General features: G+C 55.6%; 4 protein-coding genes across 4 annotated transcripts; all 4 read right to left on the bottom strand.

Annotated features, from left to right (window-relative positions):
* Window positions 1–5,930: 5,930 nt before the first annotated feature.
* JKF63_05986 (uncharacterized protein) lies at window positions 5,931–7,208 on the bottom strand (the record flags this gene model as incomplete). The annotated part of the gene is made up of 1 exon (XM_067901939.1): window positions 5,931–7,208. One exon carries the CDS (start codon window positions 7,206–7,208, stop codon window positions 5,931–5,933), a length of 1,278 nt encoding a protein of 425 aa, XP_067757645.1.
* Window positions 7,209–7,981: 773 nt separating this feature from the next.
* Window positions 7,982–8,881, bottom strand: JKF63_05985 (uncharacterized protein; the record flags this gene model as incomplete). Its single annotated transcript, XM_067901938.1, has 1 exon — window positions 7,982–8,881. The coding sequence occupies one exon, from the start codon at window positions 8,879–8,881 to the stop codon at window positions 7,982–7,984; it is 900 nt and encodes a 299-aa protein (XP_067757644.1).
* Window positions 8,882–9,346: 465 nt separating this feature from the next.
* Window positions 9,347–10,153, bottom strand: JKF63_05984 (uncharacterized protein; the record flags this gene model as incomplete). The annotated part of the gene is made up of 1 exon (XM_067901937.1): window positions 9,347–10,153. The coding sequence occupies one exon, from the start codon at window positions 10,151–10,153 to the stop codon at window positions 9,347–9,349; it is 807 nt and encodes a 268-aa protein (XP_067757643.1).
* An 845-nt stretch (window positions 10,154–10,998) lies between these two features.
* JKF63_05983 (uncharacterized protein) lies at window positions 10,999–11,967 on the bottom strand (the record flags this gene model as incomplete). The annotated part of the gene is made up of 1 exon (XM_067901936.1): window positions 10,999–11,967. The coding sequence occupies one exon, from the start codon at window positions 11,965–11,967 to the stop codon at window positions 10,999–11,001; it is 969 nt and encodes a 322-aa protein (XP_067757642.1).
* Window positions 11,968–12,592: the final 625 nt, after the last annotated feature.

Genomic DNA, 12,592 nt, shown 5'->3' with positions numbered 1-12,592 from the left:
GAAACACAGAATTTGCTTGATACTTTCCGCTACCGAGAAGTTGAAGATGAGCACTGAGTGAAAAACAGTTGCACGGAAAGGCTCCCTGAGAGATTAAAGCGCGCCACGTCAACCACCCGCATTCCGTTAAGTGAATTGACTTCTATCATCCCCTTTCCCATGCGAAGAAATTGTAGTAGAATCATTGCTTATTTTGTAACGCTGTGCTCTTTTTATTTTTGTGGTGTACCACAAGCTGTGTGTTACACGCCAAGGGGTTTTCAAGGTTGAATGAGATGGGATCAAACACCAACAATGAGAAATTGCGCCGGGCATGGTTCGGCGGCCTTTGTGGTTGATCGGAGTCTCCCTTAGCGTCCTTTTCGGCTTTCCCCACGAAAGCCAGATTGCTGGAGCCGCGTTGCCAGCACGCGGCGTAATGCGTTCCGCACGCCCCGAAAATGCGTGGTAGAGGCAGAATGCTTTTCTTGTGCTATTTTGGCGCGCCGTTGTGTGCAGCGGGTGACTTTCTCGGCCGCCGCGCCGCGAGGCCCCAGCCACCAGCCCCCCGGAGGCCGCCGCCCCGCACGCCGCGAAAAGGGCGAAATCTGAGTCACGGTTCGTGCACCACGCAGAGGCGTGGCATAGTTCTAGGGCTGTAAATCGCCGATTTTTCCGTAAAAGGGCTCGGAAACGCCGTGCAGAAGTTTACGCCCCCCCCCCTCCCGGGCCTAGCGGGGAGCATTGGCGAAGCGCCTCGAATGGTACCACAATAGAGGAAGAGAAAGCAGGGAGAAGACTTGAGACATCGCTGTTGGGAGCTCTATTTCGTTTTTGATCCTCATTATCATCTTGAAAATACAAGACATCCTAAGAGGCAGGCGAAAGGCAATACGATGCTGAGTAGGCGCTTAGGAGTTCTAAAGTAAGCGACTCTGAGTCATTCGACGTGCCCGAAAAACCCGCTTGTAAAAAGAGGGATGTTGGATGACACCAAATCCGCGAGATTACCATGAATGCTGGGTTACATAGAAAAACTAAACCTTTTCGGGGCGCCTTGCGCTCCCAGAAAATTTCTGTCCAATTTGTTGCTAGTAATCCCGTGACTCGCTCCTTTTTTTTCACTTTTTCTTGCTGTTTTTTTTTTGTCATGCCTGACCCTGGGTGCGGTCGGCGAAGGGTGTTTTTACAGATAACCTTAAAAATCGCATGAAGGCCCTTCTAGGTATTTTCAACCCCCCTACAAAAAAAAAAGTCAGGAATAGACAATTTCACCGCAAAGAAATACTAAGAGGGCATCGTCCGACATGGTATGTGGAGTGATCGTTGTGCGAGGGAATTCGCGTTTAGAAAGTGCGGTGGTTGCCGGCCCCCTTTCCCCCTCTTCCATAGAACAGCAAGGCACAAGACGGTCGCGTCCCTGAAGGTGGAAGTGGGACGCTTGGGGATTCAGATCCCATATGCCAAAGGGGGCCGCAAGTCGCAAGGGAACCTTCGGTGTCGAAATAACCGATGCAATCAAAAAAACATTGTTGCTCCAAAAGTGAAGCCCACTGCCTGCACTTGACCGGCGGGTGGGTCGGTTGGGTTTCAGCGGGGCGGTGATGGTCGGCTGTCTTTATTTTCTCCTTTGTGGGGAGGAGGGCTCGTCAGAGCCCGTGATTCATTCCAATGGGCGGGGGTGGCCTCTCCATACTTCGTTGCGGGGATGGGGGATTTTTAACCTTTTTGGCGGTATTCGTTCGCAAAGGAAAACGTAGACTTCGCATTGTACAACCTTTTTTCGCTCTGAATGGCCTCTTTTCCCGTTTTGTCATGTGCTTTTAGTCTGGGAAAGCGACCGCTTTCCGTCACCCACTTCAGGTGTTGTGGCTGGGTTCCTGTAAAAGAGCAATTCGCGTGAGAAAACGCGTGCGGATAACCGGCTTGTTCGCGGTGCCCTGGTGGCGCTGGCTTCTTTCTGGTCGGCGTTTGCGGCCGCCGGCGCGGCTCTTTGGGGTCGGGCTGGGCCTGTTCTTTTGCCCCCGGGGGGTTTGGGTTTCTAGCGCTGCATTTGTGCCGTCCTTTTTTGCGCGTGTGAGGATGGCGTGGTTCGGGCCTCGGATGCTATGTTGTTCGTAGGTGGCGTGTAAGGGGCGGTTTGAATTTTTCCTCTGCAAGCGGGGTTGGCGGGCGCTGTGTCTGGCCGGCCGGCCTTTGTGGGGCTTGCTGGGTAAGGTGGGCGCCGGCGGCCTTTCCCCCACGCCCCCTGGTAGAGCACCCCCCCGGTTTTTACCCATCACCACGCTGGTGGCTGGCGTGCTGTGGGTTTCTTTTCTTTCAAATATGGGTGGGGAAATTCGCACTCCGGACATGTTCGTAGAGAGGCGTAATCTCCTTATGGCGGGGCCCGGGGCTCGCGCTAAATTCAGTCAAGCCGTCCTCCCGCTCATTTGTTTTTGGAATAGGCCGAGACACCGGTACTTAGAAAGTGCCGCGGGCGCTGCCGCGCTGCTCTCGCTACCCTTGTTGGTTCTGGTAGGGTGGTGGTCATGGGCTTTGGTTTTTTTGCGAATGAGGTGGTTGAGCACTGCGTCCGGAGCATCTTTCAGTACAGGAGGCGATGTGTAGCAGCTTTGCCAAAATCTTCCCCTCCGGGGTAAACTCTGCTTTCGTCCAGCGGTGGTGCGCGTATTGCCCTTATTGTGGTCCATTCCGCTTTGATTCTGGGCGGGGCAGTTCCAGGGATCTCGCCTTTTCAACTGAGCGCATCCTTGGGCAGACGGTTGGGGGTTTGATTCGCGCCACTCTTCTGTAGATCGGCGTCGCTGTGCTCAGAAAAAACGCCGCTGGTGCAACGGGGCGCGGCCCGCGGGACCGCGTTTGCGATGGTGTGGGGGTTTGCCTTGCTTGGTGCGGTTGTCACGCCGATTGGGGCGTCGGGGTTGCTAACGTTTGACTTTTCTTTTCCGTCACGGGGTGGGTGCCGTGGGGTGGGTTTTGTGTATTTGGGGGAGCCTCGGGAACAGACAGGCACAACAGAAGGAACGGAATGTTTGCTCGTTTGCTGGGGTAATTGTGAAAGGGAGGGGGGGGATGATATCATCGTGCGGGTTTGGTCGAAGGTGCCGCGGGTGTGTGTCTGTGTGTCACCGGACCTTGATGTTTGGTATGTGCTGTGGAGAATCAGTCCAAAGGAAGAACTCGGTCAAGGTTCCCTCACCTTCGTTTTTTTCATGGAGGGCATCTCCCCCTGCTGAAGCCGACCTCTTCCCCCCCCCCCCATTTCCATCGCTAGTTGATTCACGGGCTTCCTCCGTGATGGGCACGCGAAAACGCACTACACCCCTATCCAAGGCGTGGGGGGGGGGGGCGCCATACCTGTCCTTGGCCAAGCGCAGGCACGTCTTCCGCCCCCGACCTCTCCCACGGCATTCGCGGAAATGAGCGACAAGGGCAGCGTTTACCGCCCCCCCCCCCCCGACCCCAGGGGTGGGCGTTTGCGGGATGCGCGTCGCTTTCTTTCAAATGGGTAGGGGGGGGTGTTGGTGGGGCTTTGGTCCTCAGGGGTGGGGGGGGTTTCGGGTTGCGGCATCCGGCCGCCCCCCCGGGTTTTGCCGGCATGCGGCCCCAGGCCCACCCGGCCCTGGCATGGGGGCCGGAGGTGGCGGGGGGGGGGGTTCGCTGGGCGCGTTCCCCAGGTTCGGCGGCGCGGGAAGGGGGGTCCCCAGCAACGGGTGTTGGGTCGGGCCAGGGCGAGGCACAGGTGACCTGCAGTCGTATGCGCATATGTGCTGCGCGCGTGTTTGCATTCAAGTGGCACGCCGAGTGATACGAAAAGCAAAGCGGAAACTACAGAGGGACAGGCACCACCTCAAAAGCACACGTATACCAACTCAAAACACAATACTCGTACAGATCGGGTGCGTGCAGACGTACTACTTTAGCGCAAGATAGAGCCCAGAAAGAAGCGCCAAAGAGCCAAACGAAGACACTGGCAGCAGGAATTGCTTCCCCCTCCCCCCCTCGAAAAAAAAAAAGAATAACACACGCAGACGAGTTAGTGCCGGTGGTTCTGACGTACTCTCTGTAAGGAAAAGGTAGCGAGAAGAAACAATATACTTATGTACACGATTGAAGAAGCGCGCAACCGGCGTGGGGGCCGCGCGGTTTGGAAGAGTGGTAGCAGACACTCACTCAACCTCCAGTGTAGTGGTTATCGTTCATGTCGAAGACTGACCAGCACCTCTCCGTTTTTAATTTTCTCACAGAGTACACTCCCGGTGCGGATCCTATGGGGGCGGCATGCAGGGGAGGGGAAGGGAAGACGTTGTGCATATGTATCTGGGTCAGAGGTATCAGCCAAGGGAATATGCCTTCCTCATGTACTTTACGCTGAGTTCTTCGCGATGCACGTGTAAACATCTTCCAAAAAAAAGAGGGGAGAGCGCGGGTGCAAAGAAAGAGTGATATATATACACACGCATAAAAGCCAAAGAAACATCGAGAGGAAGACATCAAGAGAGTCTCCCCCCCATTCTTCAACAACAAAGGAAAAAGAACAGCATCCTTCCGTGACACGTTGTTCGTGAGCGCGCGATCGCCGTGGTGAACATCTTCCCTCCCCCCCACCCCATTGTTTCCTTCTCATCTGAAGGGAGGGTCTGGGTTTCGGGAGGACTAAGTGGGTGGGTGGGGAAACGGGATGAAAGACCACAAGACATGTAATCCCAAGAGGGCAACCCAAGCACACATCATCAGAGACACGACCCAGAGAGCCCACGAGAGAGAAAATTTCCTCAGAGCCAAAATAAACGAAAAAAAGAAAGTGTCTTGCGTGGAGCGATGTACGATCTCCACCAGAGAGAAAAAGAGGGGGAAAAAACTAAAAAATGAAGTCCGCCCCCAAAAGACAACTGAATATTTGAGTTAAAAAATGATAGCTTGCAAGGAGGATGGAGAAGGGGGTGGGATGGGGGTGGGGGAGCGCAATGGAAAAAGGTCGATGTGTACGTGTATGTGTCTGCACTTGCGTAAACAAAAAAGAAAAATGAGGGGCAACATTTGAAGGAAGTGCGACTCGTGATCCCATTTCCATTCTTGAGATACACACACACACAATATACACACACACTCGGAGAAGAATAATCAGTGAAAAAGTGAAGAGGGGGAGATGAAAGGAAGGAACATGCAGCGATGCTTACTTGTCTACACGAGTGCACTTCGTGTTGAGTCGGGCGTGGGAAGAAGAGATGATCAGAGGTGGTCAAGAAAGGTGTATGCTGAGCCTATATATTTTTCCAGTACGCTGGGCTGCAAAGAACCCCGCCCCCGCCCCCCCCCCCAAAAAAAAGAGATGGAATAACAATGATCGCCACAGAGGTTCGGGAGCGACAGAGGGCGGGCGATGAGAGGGGAAAAAGCCAACATAGGATGCGCGTATCTTTGTTCGCGTGTCTGCACACTGGGGTAGACGGCGATAGAGGCGCAAAGCTCACAACCCAGCGTGTGCTTTCACAATAGTCGAAAGGCCACTTGTTTCAACTGAGACGGGTTAGGGCGCCCTGCAGATACACAAGAGAAATCAGGCAATGACATTTGAGCAGGGAAGAGAAGGGGGGGGGGGTAAAGAAAAAGAAGAAAAGAGGGCACCGGGATTGAACATTACACGCTGGGAATCATCAAGAAACGAGGTGTGTATGCCAGTCTAACCTCCCCTTTTCTCCCTTCCTCTGTGTGTGTGTGTGTGTGTGTGCAGCCGAAAAGAGCAAACAGCACGGCGTATGACAGCAAAGCACTTCGCATTTGCACATTCTCTTGAGGTGGAGGGGGAAAAGGAGGGTTGAATAGGCTTCTCTTGTCCTTCGCGCACGAGTGTTTTCTGGTCTGTCGCTCACCCCAGTGAGCGCGAAGTCAACAAGGTGCAACACTGTGTTCGTGGTGGGCGGGCAGGCGACATGATTCCAGATGCATCAGTGACGAGGGGGGGAGTTCAGGCCCTTAAATAGCATCGGCAAGAAGTCGACAGCAGCCTGGCGCCACATCTGCCAGCTGTGCGAGCATGCGTAGATACGCCGTTCGCACGCCACGCCGAGTTCCGCGAGGAGCACGTCGTCCGCCTCGAAGATGGCGGTGTGCGTGTCGTCGTCGCTGATGCCGCGGAAGAGTACCTTCATGGCGGCTTGAAAGGCAGCGGGGTCGCGGCGCAGGGTGTCCATGTAGTCACTGTTCGTGCCCGTGAAGCTCCAGCCGGTGTGCGGCAGGCCGGAAAAGATGCCACCGTAGGCGAAGAGGTCATAGCGAGTAATGCAGAGCCTGATGGCGAGCATGGAGGCTAAGGAAACACCGGCTATGGCGCGGTTGTGGCAGTCTGCCTCGGTGCGGTAGTGGCTGTCGATATACGGAATGATGTCATCCGTCAGGTCCTTGCACAGTCTGGCCACATCGCAGGGAAGAAGGCATGCACCATCGATGCGTGGGCTCACGCTGCTCTTCATTACGATGATCATCTCCGTTATTTTGCCGTCAGCGATTAGATTGTCAGCGATGACATTCACTTTTCCCTGTCGTATGGCATTCATCTCGTTCTCAGAGTTGTCGTGCAAGAGGTAGAGCACGGGGTAGCGACGTGTTGCGCTGCCCGCCTTGTGGTACGAGGGAGGCGCGTAGATGAGAACTTCCTCCGTCGTTTCCATTGTGTAGGACGTCACGTAGTTGTGAGCAACCGTCCCGTGCTCTGTGCAGGGTCGGATGGCATAGATACAGAGCTTCGGGTTTGGTGGCGGGACGTCGATGTAGTTTGCCCGCTGGAAACCATGCAGGCAACCTATGCTGAGGTGGGGTGTCAGCACAGAATGGCCATCCACCATGAGAACGACGCACTGGAGCCCGACTGGAGCGGACGTGCTTGTGGCCCACATCCCGTCCTGATGCTTCGTCATGCATACGGGGGTGCCGATGGAGGCCACAGGGACAGCTCCATCTCCGCGGTCTACCAGGCCAACTTTCACAGGGGCAATAGCAACAGAGCTGGCATGGGGAAGGTAGAACTGGTAGTGCACGGTGCCGTTGTCGTCGTCGTTCTTGTAGGTCACCCCTTCCTCGAGGCGAGACCGGAGAAGGAGCTGCCGTTGCTCTGACTGTGCGGGTTCGCTGAGGTGCAGCTCCTGTGAAGCGTGTGTGCGAGGGGGCGGCGTTGCCGACACCACTGCCGTAGTTGGGGAAGCTGCTGTGACAGCGATGGTGGACATGAGCTGTCAATCGGTCAGATAGGGGGTGTCAACAAGCATTCGCGCGTTCGTGTGTGTGTTTCGCAAGGAGGGGGGAGTGAGGCGGAGAGATGTGGATGTCCTACGGTGTCCTTTGAGCACGTTTTAGGTGTTCGAGTTCCCTTCCGGTGTTTTGTTTGGGTACACACGCACAAAAATGATGTGAGGGGTTTGGGCGGTGGCGGTGGTGGTGGTGGGGTGGCAACACCATTATGCGTCTATGAGGGTGTATGTATGGGTGTGCGCACGTTCCTCATAAAACATCCGCCGTCGCCCAGAGAAAATGGAATTGAGGTAGAGGAGATGAAGGAGAGGGGGGGGGGGGATGGTGCATCGAGGGTGGAAAAAAAGCTGCGGTGTGACAGAACAGGATGTAGACAGCAAGAGTCCACGAGGCGTCCGACGTCGTCAACAGAGTGTTGCGGGAAAGCTTATGAGCGTCTGCTTTTTGTTGCGCGGATGCGATAAACCGATCGTATGTCTATCCTTCAACGTAGTGGAGAGAGCTGGTGGGAGGGGTGTGCCGGCGGGCCGGAGAGGAACAGATACGCGCTTGATGGGCAACTAGACGCACAACATGCGGCGACCATCGTTGCACATCTCACTAGAGGGAGTCCCAGATGAAGAAGCGAATGTGTAAACGTGTACGGGGTGGGTGGTGGTGGTGATGTGTTTGGGGGTGGCGCAGGGCGCACAGAGTAAAAGAAGGCGCGTAAAGGAAAGGTGACATTGTGCAATGCCCGTGAGCATCCTGATCAAATTCGCTTCCGCATTTTCGACGCGCCACGACCCGGTGCACCACAGCGAGCGCGTATCTCGCGCAGTTCCGGCCGGTCCTTGACAAGGGCCTCTACTGCTTGTCCTTGCAGCATCCTCACCGCTTCGCGGTACTCGCGCCGCACCAGGGGTGCACCGAAGCTCCAGAGAGAGATCAGGCTGAGGATGAAGTTCGAAAGAGTGATCCACACGGGCAGCCGTTCTGGTTCGTTGCCGTTCAAAAGCAGCGCTTCATAGAAGGCTGGAAAGAAGACAAGGGCAGCAGCGGCTGCACCGGCCTCCAGTGGCTTTCCAGAGAAAAGCATGTAGCACCAGATGCACAACATGCCCGCGTACTGCGTGGAGAGCAGAATCGCCGTCGGTGTCATGATCCACTGCAAGAGTGGCGGATACTGCATGGTGATTTCTTTTGACAACCCCCAAATAGAGTGAGGGTTCACTGTACCCACGTGGATGCGGTGGAGGAGGGAGAGGTCTACTAGTGCCGCCGCGTTCGCTTCCTTGACGGCACGGTGGTGCTGCTGCGCGACCTCCTGCAGCACGTTGCAGACCGTTTGCATCCCCAAGATCCACATCCAGATCGCCATGCAGACGGAGAAGAGTGGCGGGTTTGTCCACTTCGGAATGAGACTCACACCACTGGACTGAAAGCTGACGCGCACAACATTCGCCATTCTTGTTTTCGTGAGAAACGCTGACACGAGAAGAAAGACTCCTGTAACGGCACAGATGCCGCCGAAGAGGATGATGGCATCACTGGCCGCCGCGTAGTATTCCAAGTGCAGGTACGAGAGCGGCTGGGATGCCTCCGCTCCCCGACGCTGCATTTTCTCGGCCTCCCGCAGGCGCAGCTGCTGTTCAATGTCGAGGAACTCCATTTTTCGAGACAGGAGAACACATTACACAGAAGCGTCGGTGCACACCCAAAATGTGTGTGTGCGTGGGGGGTGGGGTGGAGAAAGGGGAGAAGGATGCTGCGCGGTGCAGGAATGAGAGTGTATCATACGTGCGAGCGTACACAGAAATAGTACATGCTCATTTTATTCGAGGTGGAGCCCACTTCCCTTCAACGTTAGACTGTATTAATCGAGGGGAGGGGGGGAGGGGAGGTGAAGGGGAGACAGGGTGAGTGGAAGTGATCAGTGGGTGGGAAGTACCCATAACTGCATCCTTCCACGTGTGTCCCAAAGGAGCGCCGAGCGCTAATAGGGGGCCTCTCGAGTTGCCTTTTTTGCGTTGTTTTCTTCGCATCTCATCACCTCCTAGCGTGTGTGTGTGTGTGCGTGTGTGTGCGTGTCGCCACTGACTCCACCCCCCCTTACGACAGGCACCTCCGGCGCACGTTAAACGATTAAAGTAGGGAAATGAATTCCCATGAACGTGTGGCCTGGAAACGTACGAGGGGATGTCCCGGGAATGAAGGGGTTACTTGGGGGGACAGGTGCCTTCAAGGGAGGATCGCCCTCTTTGCAGAGTGACGCTGTCGAGGCAGGTGGGATACCAAAAACATAGTCGGTGAACTCATCCATGCGTATCAACAAGTACCGCGGCGGCTGTGGCGCATCCGCGTCGGCTTTGTCAAGTTCGCTGATCTGTGCAGCACCAGAGGGGTTGATGTTGCCGCTGTCCGCTTCCATCTCCGCGCGTGACCGCTTGTAGGAGTCCAGTGGCCGCATAGAAGAGGCTAGCGTCCTCGATGCGTCTCTCTTTACTCCCTCCGCCCCGGGTAGAGTGGCGGAAGTGGACTCCGCCCACTCCTGTGCGGGGTCCGAGCCGTAGAGACACAGTTTACGGTAGTCTGCCCATCCCACACGCATCGCTTCCCACTGCAGCTCTTCGTTCCCAATAAGGCGGATGAGCAGGAGAGCCGCGGCGCGTAGATACTTGTGCACATCTTGCACGAGCATAACGCGTACGATGGCGACCGAGGGGCATATTTGCAGGAGGCGGGCGATAAGGCAGATGAAGTAGTTTGCTGTGTGCAGAGGGCCGGCGAGGCCGCCGAGGAAGCGGAGGGTGGTCAACTCTTCTAGCACCCACAGCAGCGGCTTGTTAGTGCAACGCGTCATGGTGTGCGAGTGAAGCACACGATAGCGGGTGGGCGGGTCGAGGGCCGCAATAGCAGCCCGGCCTTTGAGGTTCCATGACATGAGGTGGTGACGGTGGTAGGAATGATAGAGGAGCTGCCAAGGAAAGAGACCAGATACGAGGAGAGACACACACCAACCCAGGCACACAGAGGTCACGCGCACGAACCCGTGTCCGCAATTCAAGGCCGGGTCTGAAGAGATACTCACGGTACGTTCATACTAGCGCCGAGGTGTGTGTGTGTGTGTGTGTGTGTACGCGAGAGGTTGGCGGGGGGAGGGGAGGGGAGGGGGATCGAGAAAAGAGGAAGGCGCAAAATGGAGTGATTGGAGGAAGGCGGGGGGGGTAGACGGCTCACAGATGATACAGCTGTGATGACGTGGCGAGGGTAAGGGGACCGAGAAGTCACACGCCTGCCATTCATGCTTTTTTTTTCTCTACTGTTTTTGTGCCTGATTGTGTCAACGATTTCTCTCTCGCGAAGAGTAAAGCATGCAACGGGCCCTCTGTGCCTTCATGAATTTTTGCACGCGCCTACACCGCCTCGGGGGGGGGGGGAGGGAGGGAGAAGTGAGGGAGGCGGAGCGTTCACAGAGAAAAAAAAAACAAGCAATGGAACACACACTCCCCCAAAAGAAAAACTCTAGGGGATCAAATGGCAGATATACACCCAACTAGCGAACCCACAACGTCATTCGCGGTCAGAAAAGAGAAGCCCCCGTCCCCTCACCAAATTGAGGAATGTCAGGGCATGTGTTGGCGGCGAAAATAGCAGGTTGGCACTTTCCCCCCAAAAAGAAAGAAAGAACACCATCTCCCGACTCTCCCTGTGTTGCCCCCCTTTCTTTTTATTTGTTCCCCCTCACCCACACACAGGAAGCATCAGCAAAACGCCGCCTTAGATGCTCTAGCGCAGCCGCACGAACAGCCACACCGAGGCCGGCACTTGCACCAGCGCTGCCACGTAGGTGAACACGCGAGACCGTGGGGGTACGCGGCCGTCCTCACGTGTGTACTTTAGCCCCACAATTCGAACGGTGAAGAAGCTATGCGCTAGTATCCCATACAACAGGAACACGCTGCTATAGAGAAAACCCGGCGGCAGACACTGCGACATGAGAATACTTAGGCAGAGAAGAGCGTACTTGTACCCGCATAGTGCGAGCAGCTCCAAAAGCGGTGGGCTTGGCACGACACGAAGCGCGTAGCCCAAACCTTTTAGTACAAAAACCTCGAGGACAAACCAGATGCCAATCACCCACGCGGTTGAGATGAGCGACGCGGCCGTGACGGAGTTCGTGGGAGAGTTAGCGCCAAGGATGTAGGCGGCGAGTACAACATAGGTGATAACGCTCATCATAGGGATGTACAGGTCCGATGCGAAGACGTCGTTCAGCGGAAGCGAGGGACTGGCCAAGGTGTTAGAGCAGCTGTCGTGAGCGTGACGCGTCGAGGGCGAGCCAATTGGGTGCATGGAGGTGGGAATACCAGGAGGGCTGCCAAAGACTTGATCTCCAGCTCCCTCGCCGCCGCCACCGCCGCCACCACCACCACCACTACCAAATTCGCTTTCCCCGCCGATCGGGAACTTGTGTATGTAGTTGGTGAGGAAGGGCACTGCGAGCATGATAAGCTTTCGCTTCACGTACGTGTTATCCACCGCGAAGTAGTTGCGAATTGCACGAATAAAAGGCATATAGGAGGCTAGTCCAGCCTCACCTTGCTGGATGTGATGCTGGAGAATGTTCTGCCCATAGCTGAGACCCATCTGAAGCATCATCGCGTTCGGGTCGCTGTGTGCAAAAAAAGCGCTGCCAGCGCCTGGGCCGCCGCCCATGGGCCCGAAGTTAGTAGTTGGGGTTTGCGGGGCGTGCATGGTGCTAGTTTTAAAGAATGACAAGAAAGTAGAGAAGTGGACGGACAACCAAAGGTGCACGCGCAACACTGGTGGGGCAACAGGGCGCAAGGTCGGTTGTGCTGGTGAGGAGAGAACACCTTGTGCCTCTGTGTGTGTGTGTGTGTATATATATATATCACTCTTGCGCACCCGTCGCGTTTGCTGAGCTGTGACTAAGCACCAAACTTAACACATACACCAACAGATCATACCAGATATGGGGAGAGGAGGGTGACGTGGGAGGGGGGCTGTGTTGGAGGAGTCCAGCCGGGAGGGGGGGGGGAACGATAGGATCGTAAAGGAGGACGTGAGACCTGCCCATGTATTGTCAAATGAGACACACGAATACGGGAGTGTTGCTGCGCTTCTACGAGTTCCCCACAAGACCAAAAGTATAGCTCTCACTTAACCCCCCCTCCTCGAATCCCGCGAAGAGCATAGAGACGAAGCAAAGAACTCAGATTGTGTCGGTCAGAAGGCTTTTGTTTTTTTAGACGCTTATCGTTCATCACCCTCCTCCTCGTATTTATGGGGGGGGGGGGAGAAAGGGGGGGTCGCTTGCAACGCGTTGGGCTGAAGAGACCCGTCCTCTTTTTATGATGTC

The sequence above is a fragment of the Porcisia hertigi genome, chromosome 20 (genome assembly GCF_017918235.1).
Source record: "Porcisia hertigi strain C119 chromosome 20, whole genome shotgun sequence".
NCBI lineage: Eukaryota > Euglenozoa > Kinetoplastea > Trypanosomatida > Trypanosomatidae > Porcisia > Porcisia hertigi.
Note: the sequence above shows the minus strand (reverse complement) of the source record. Positions and strands in the feature narration are given on the sequence as shown.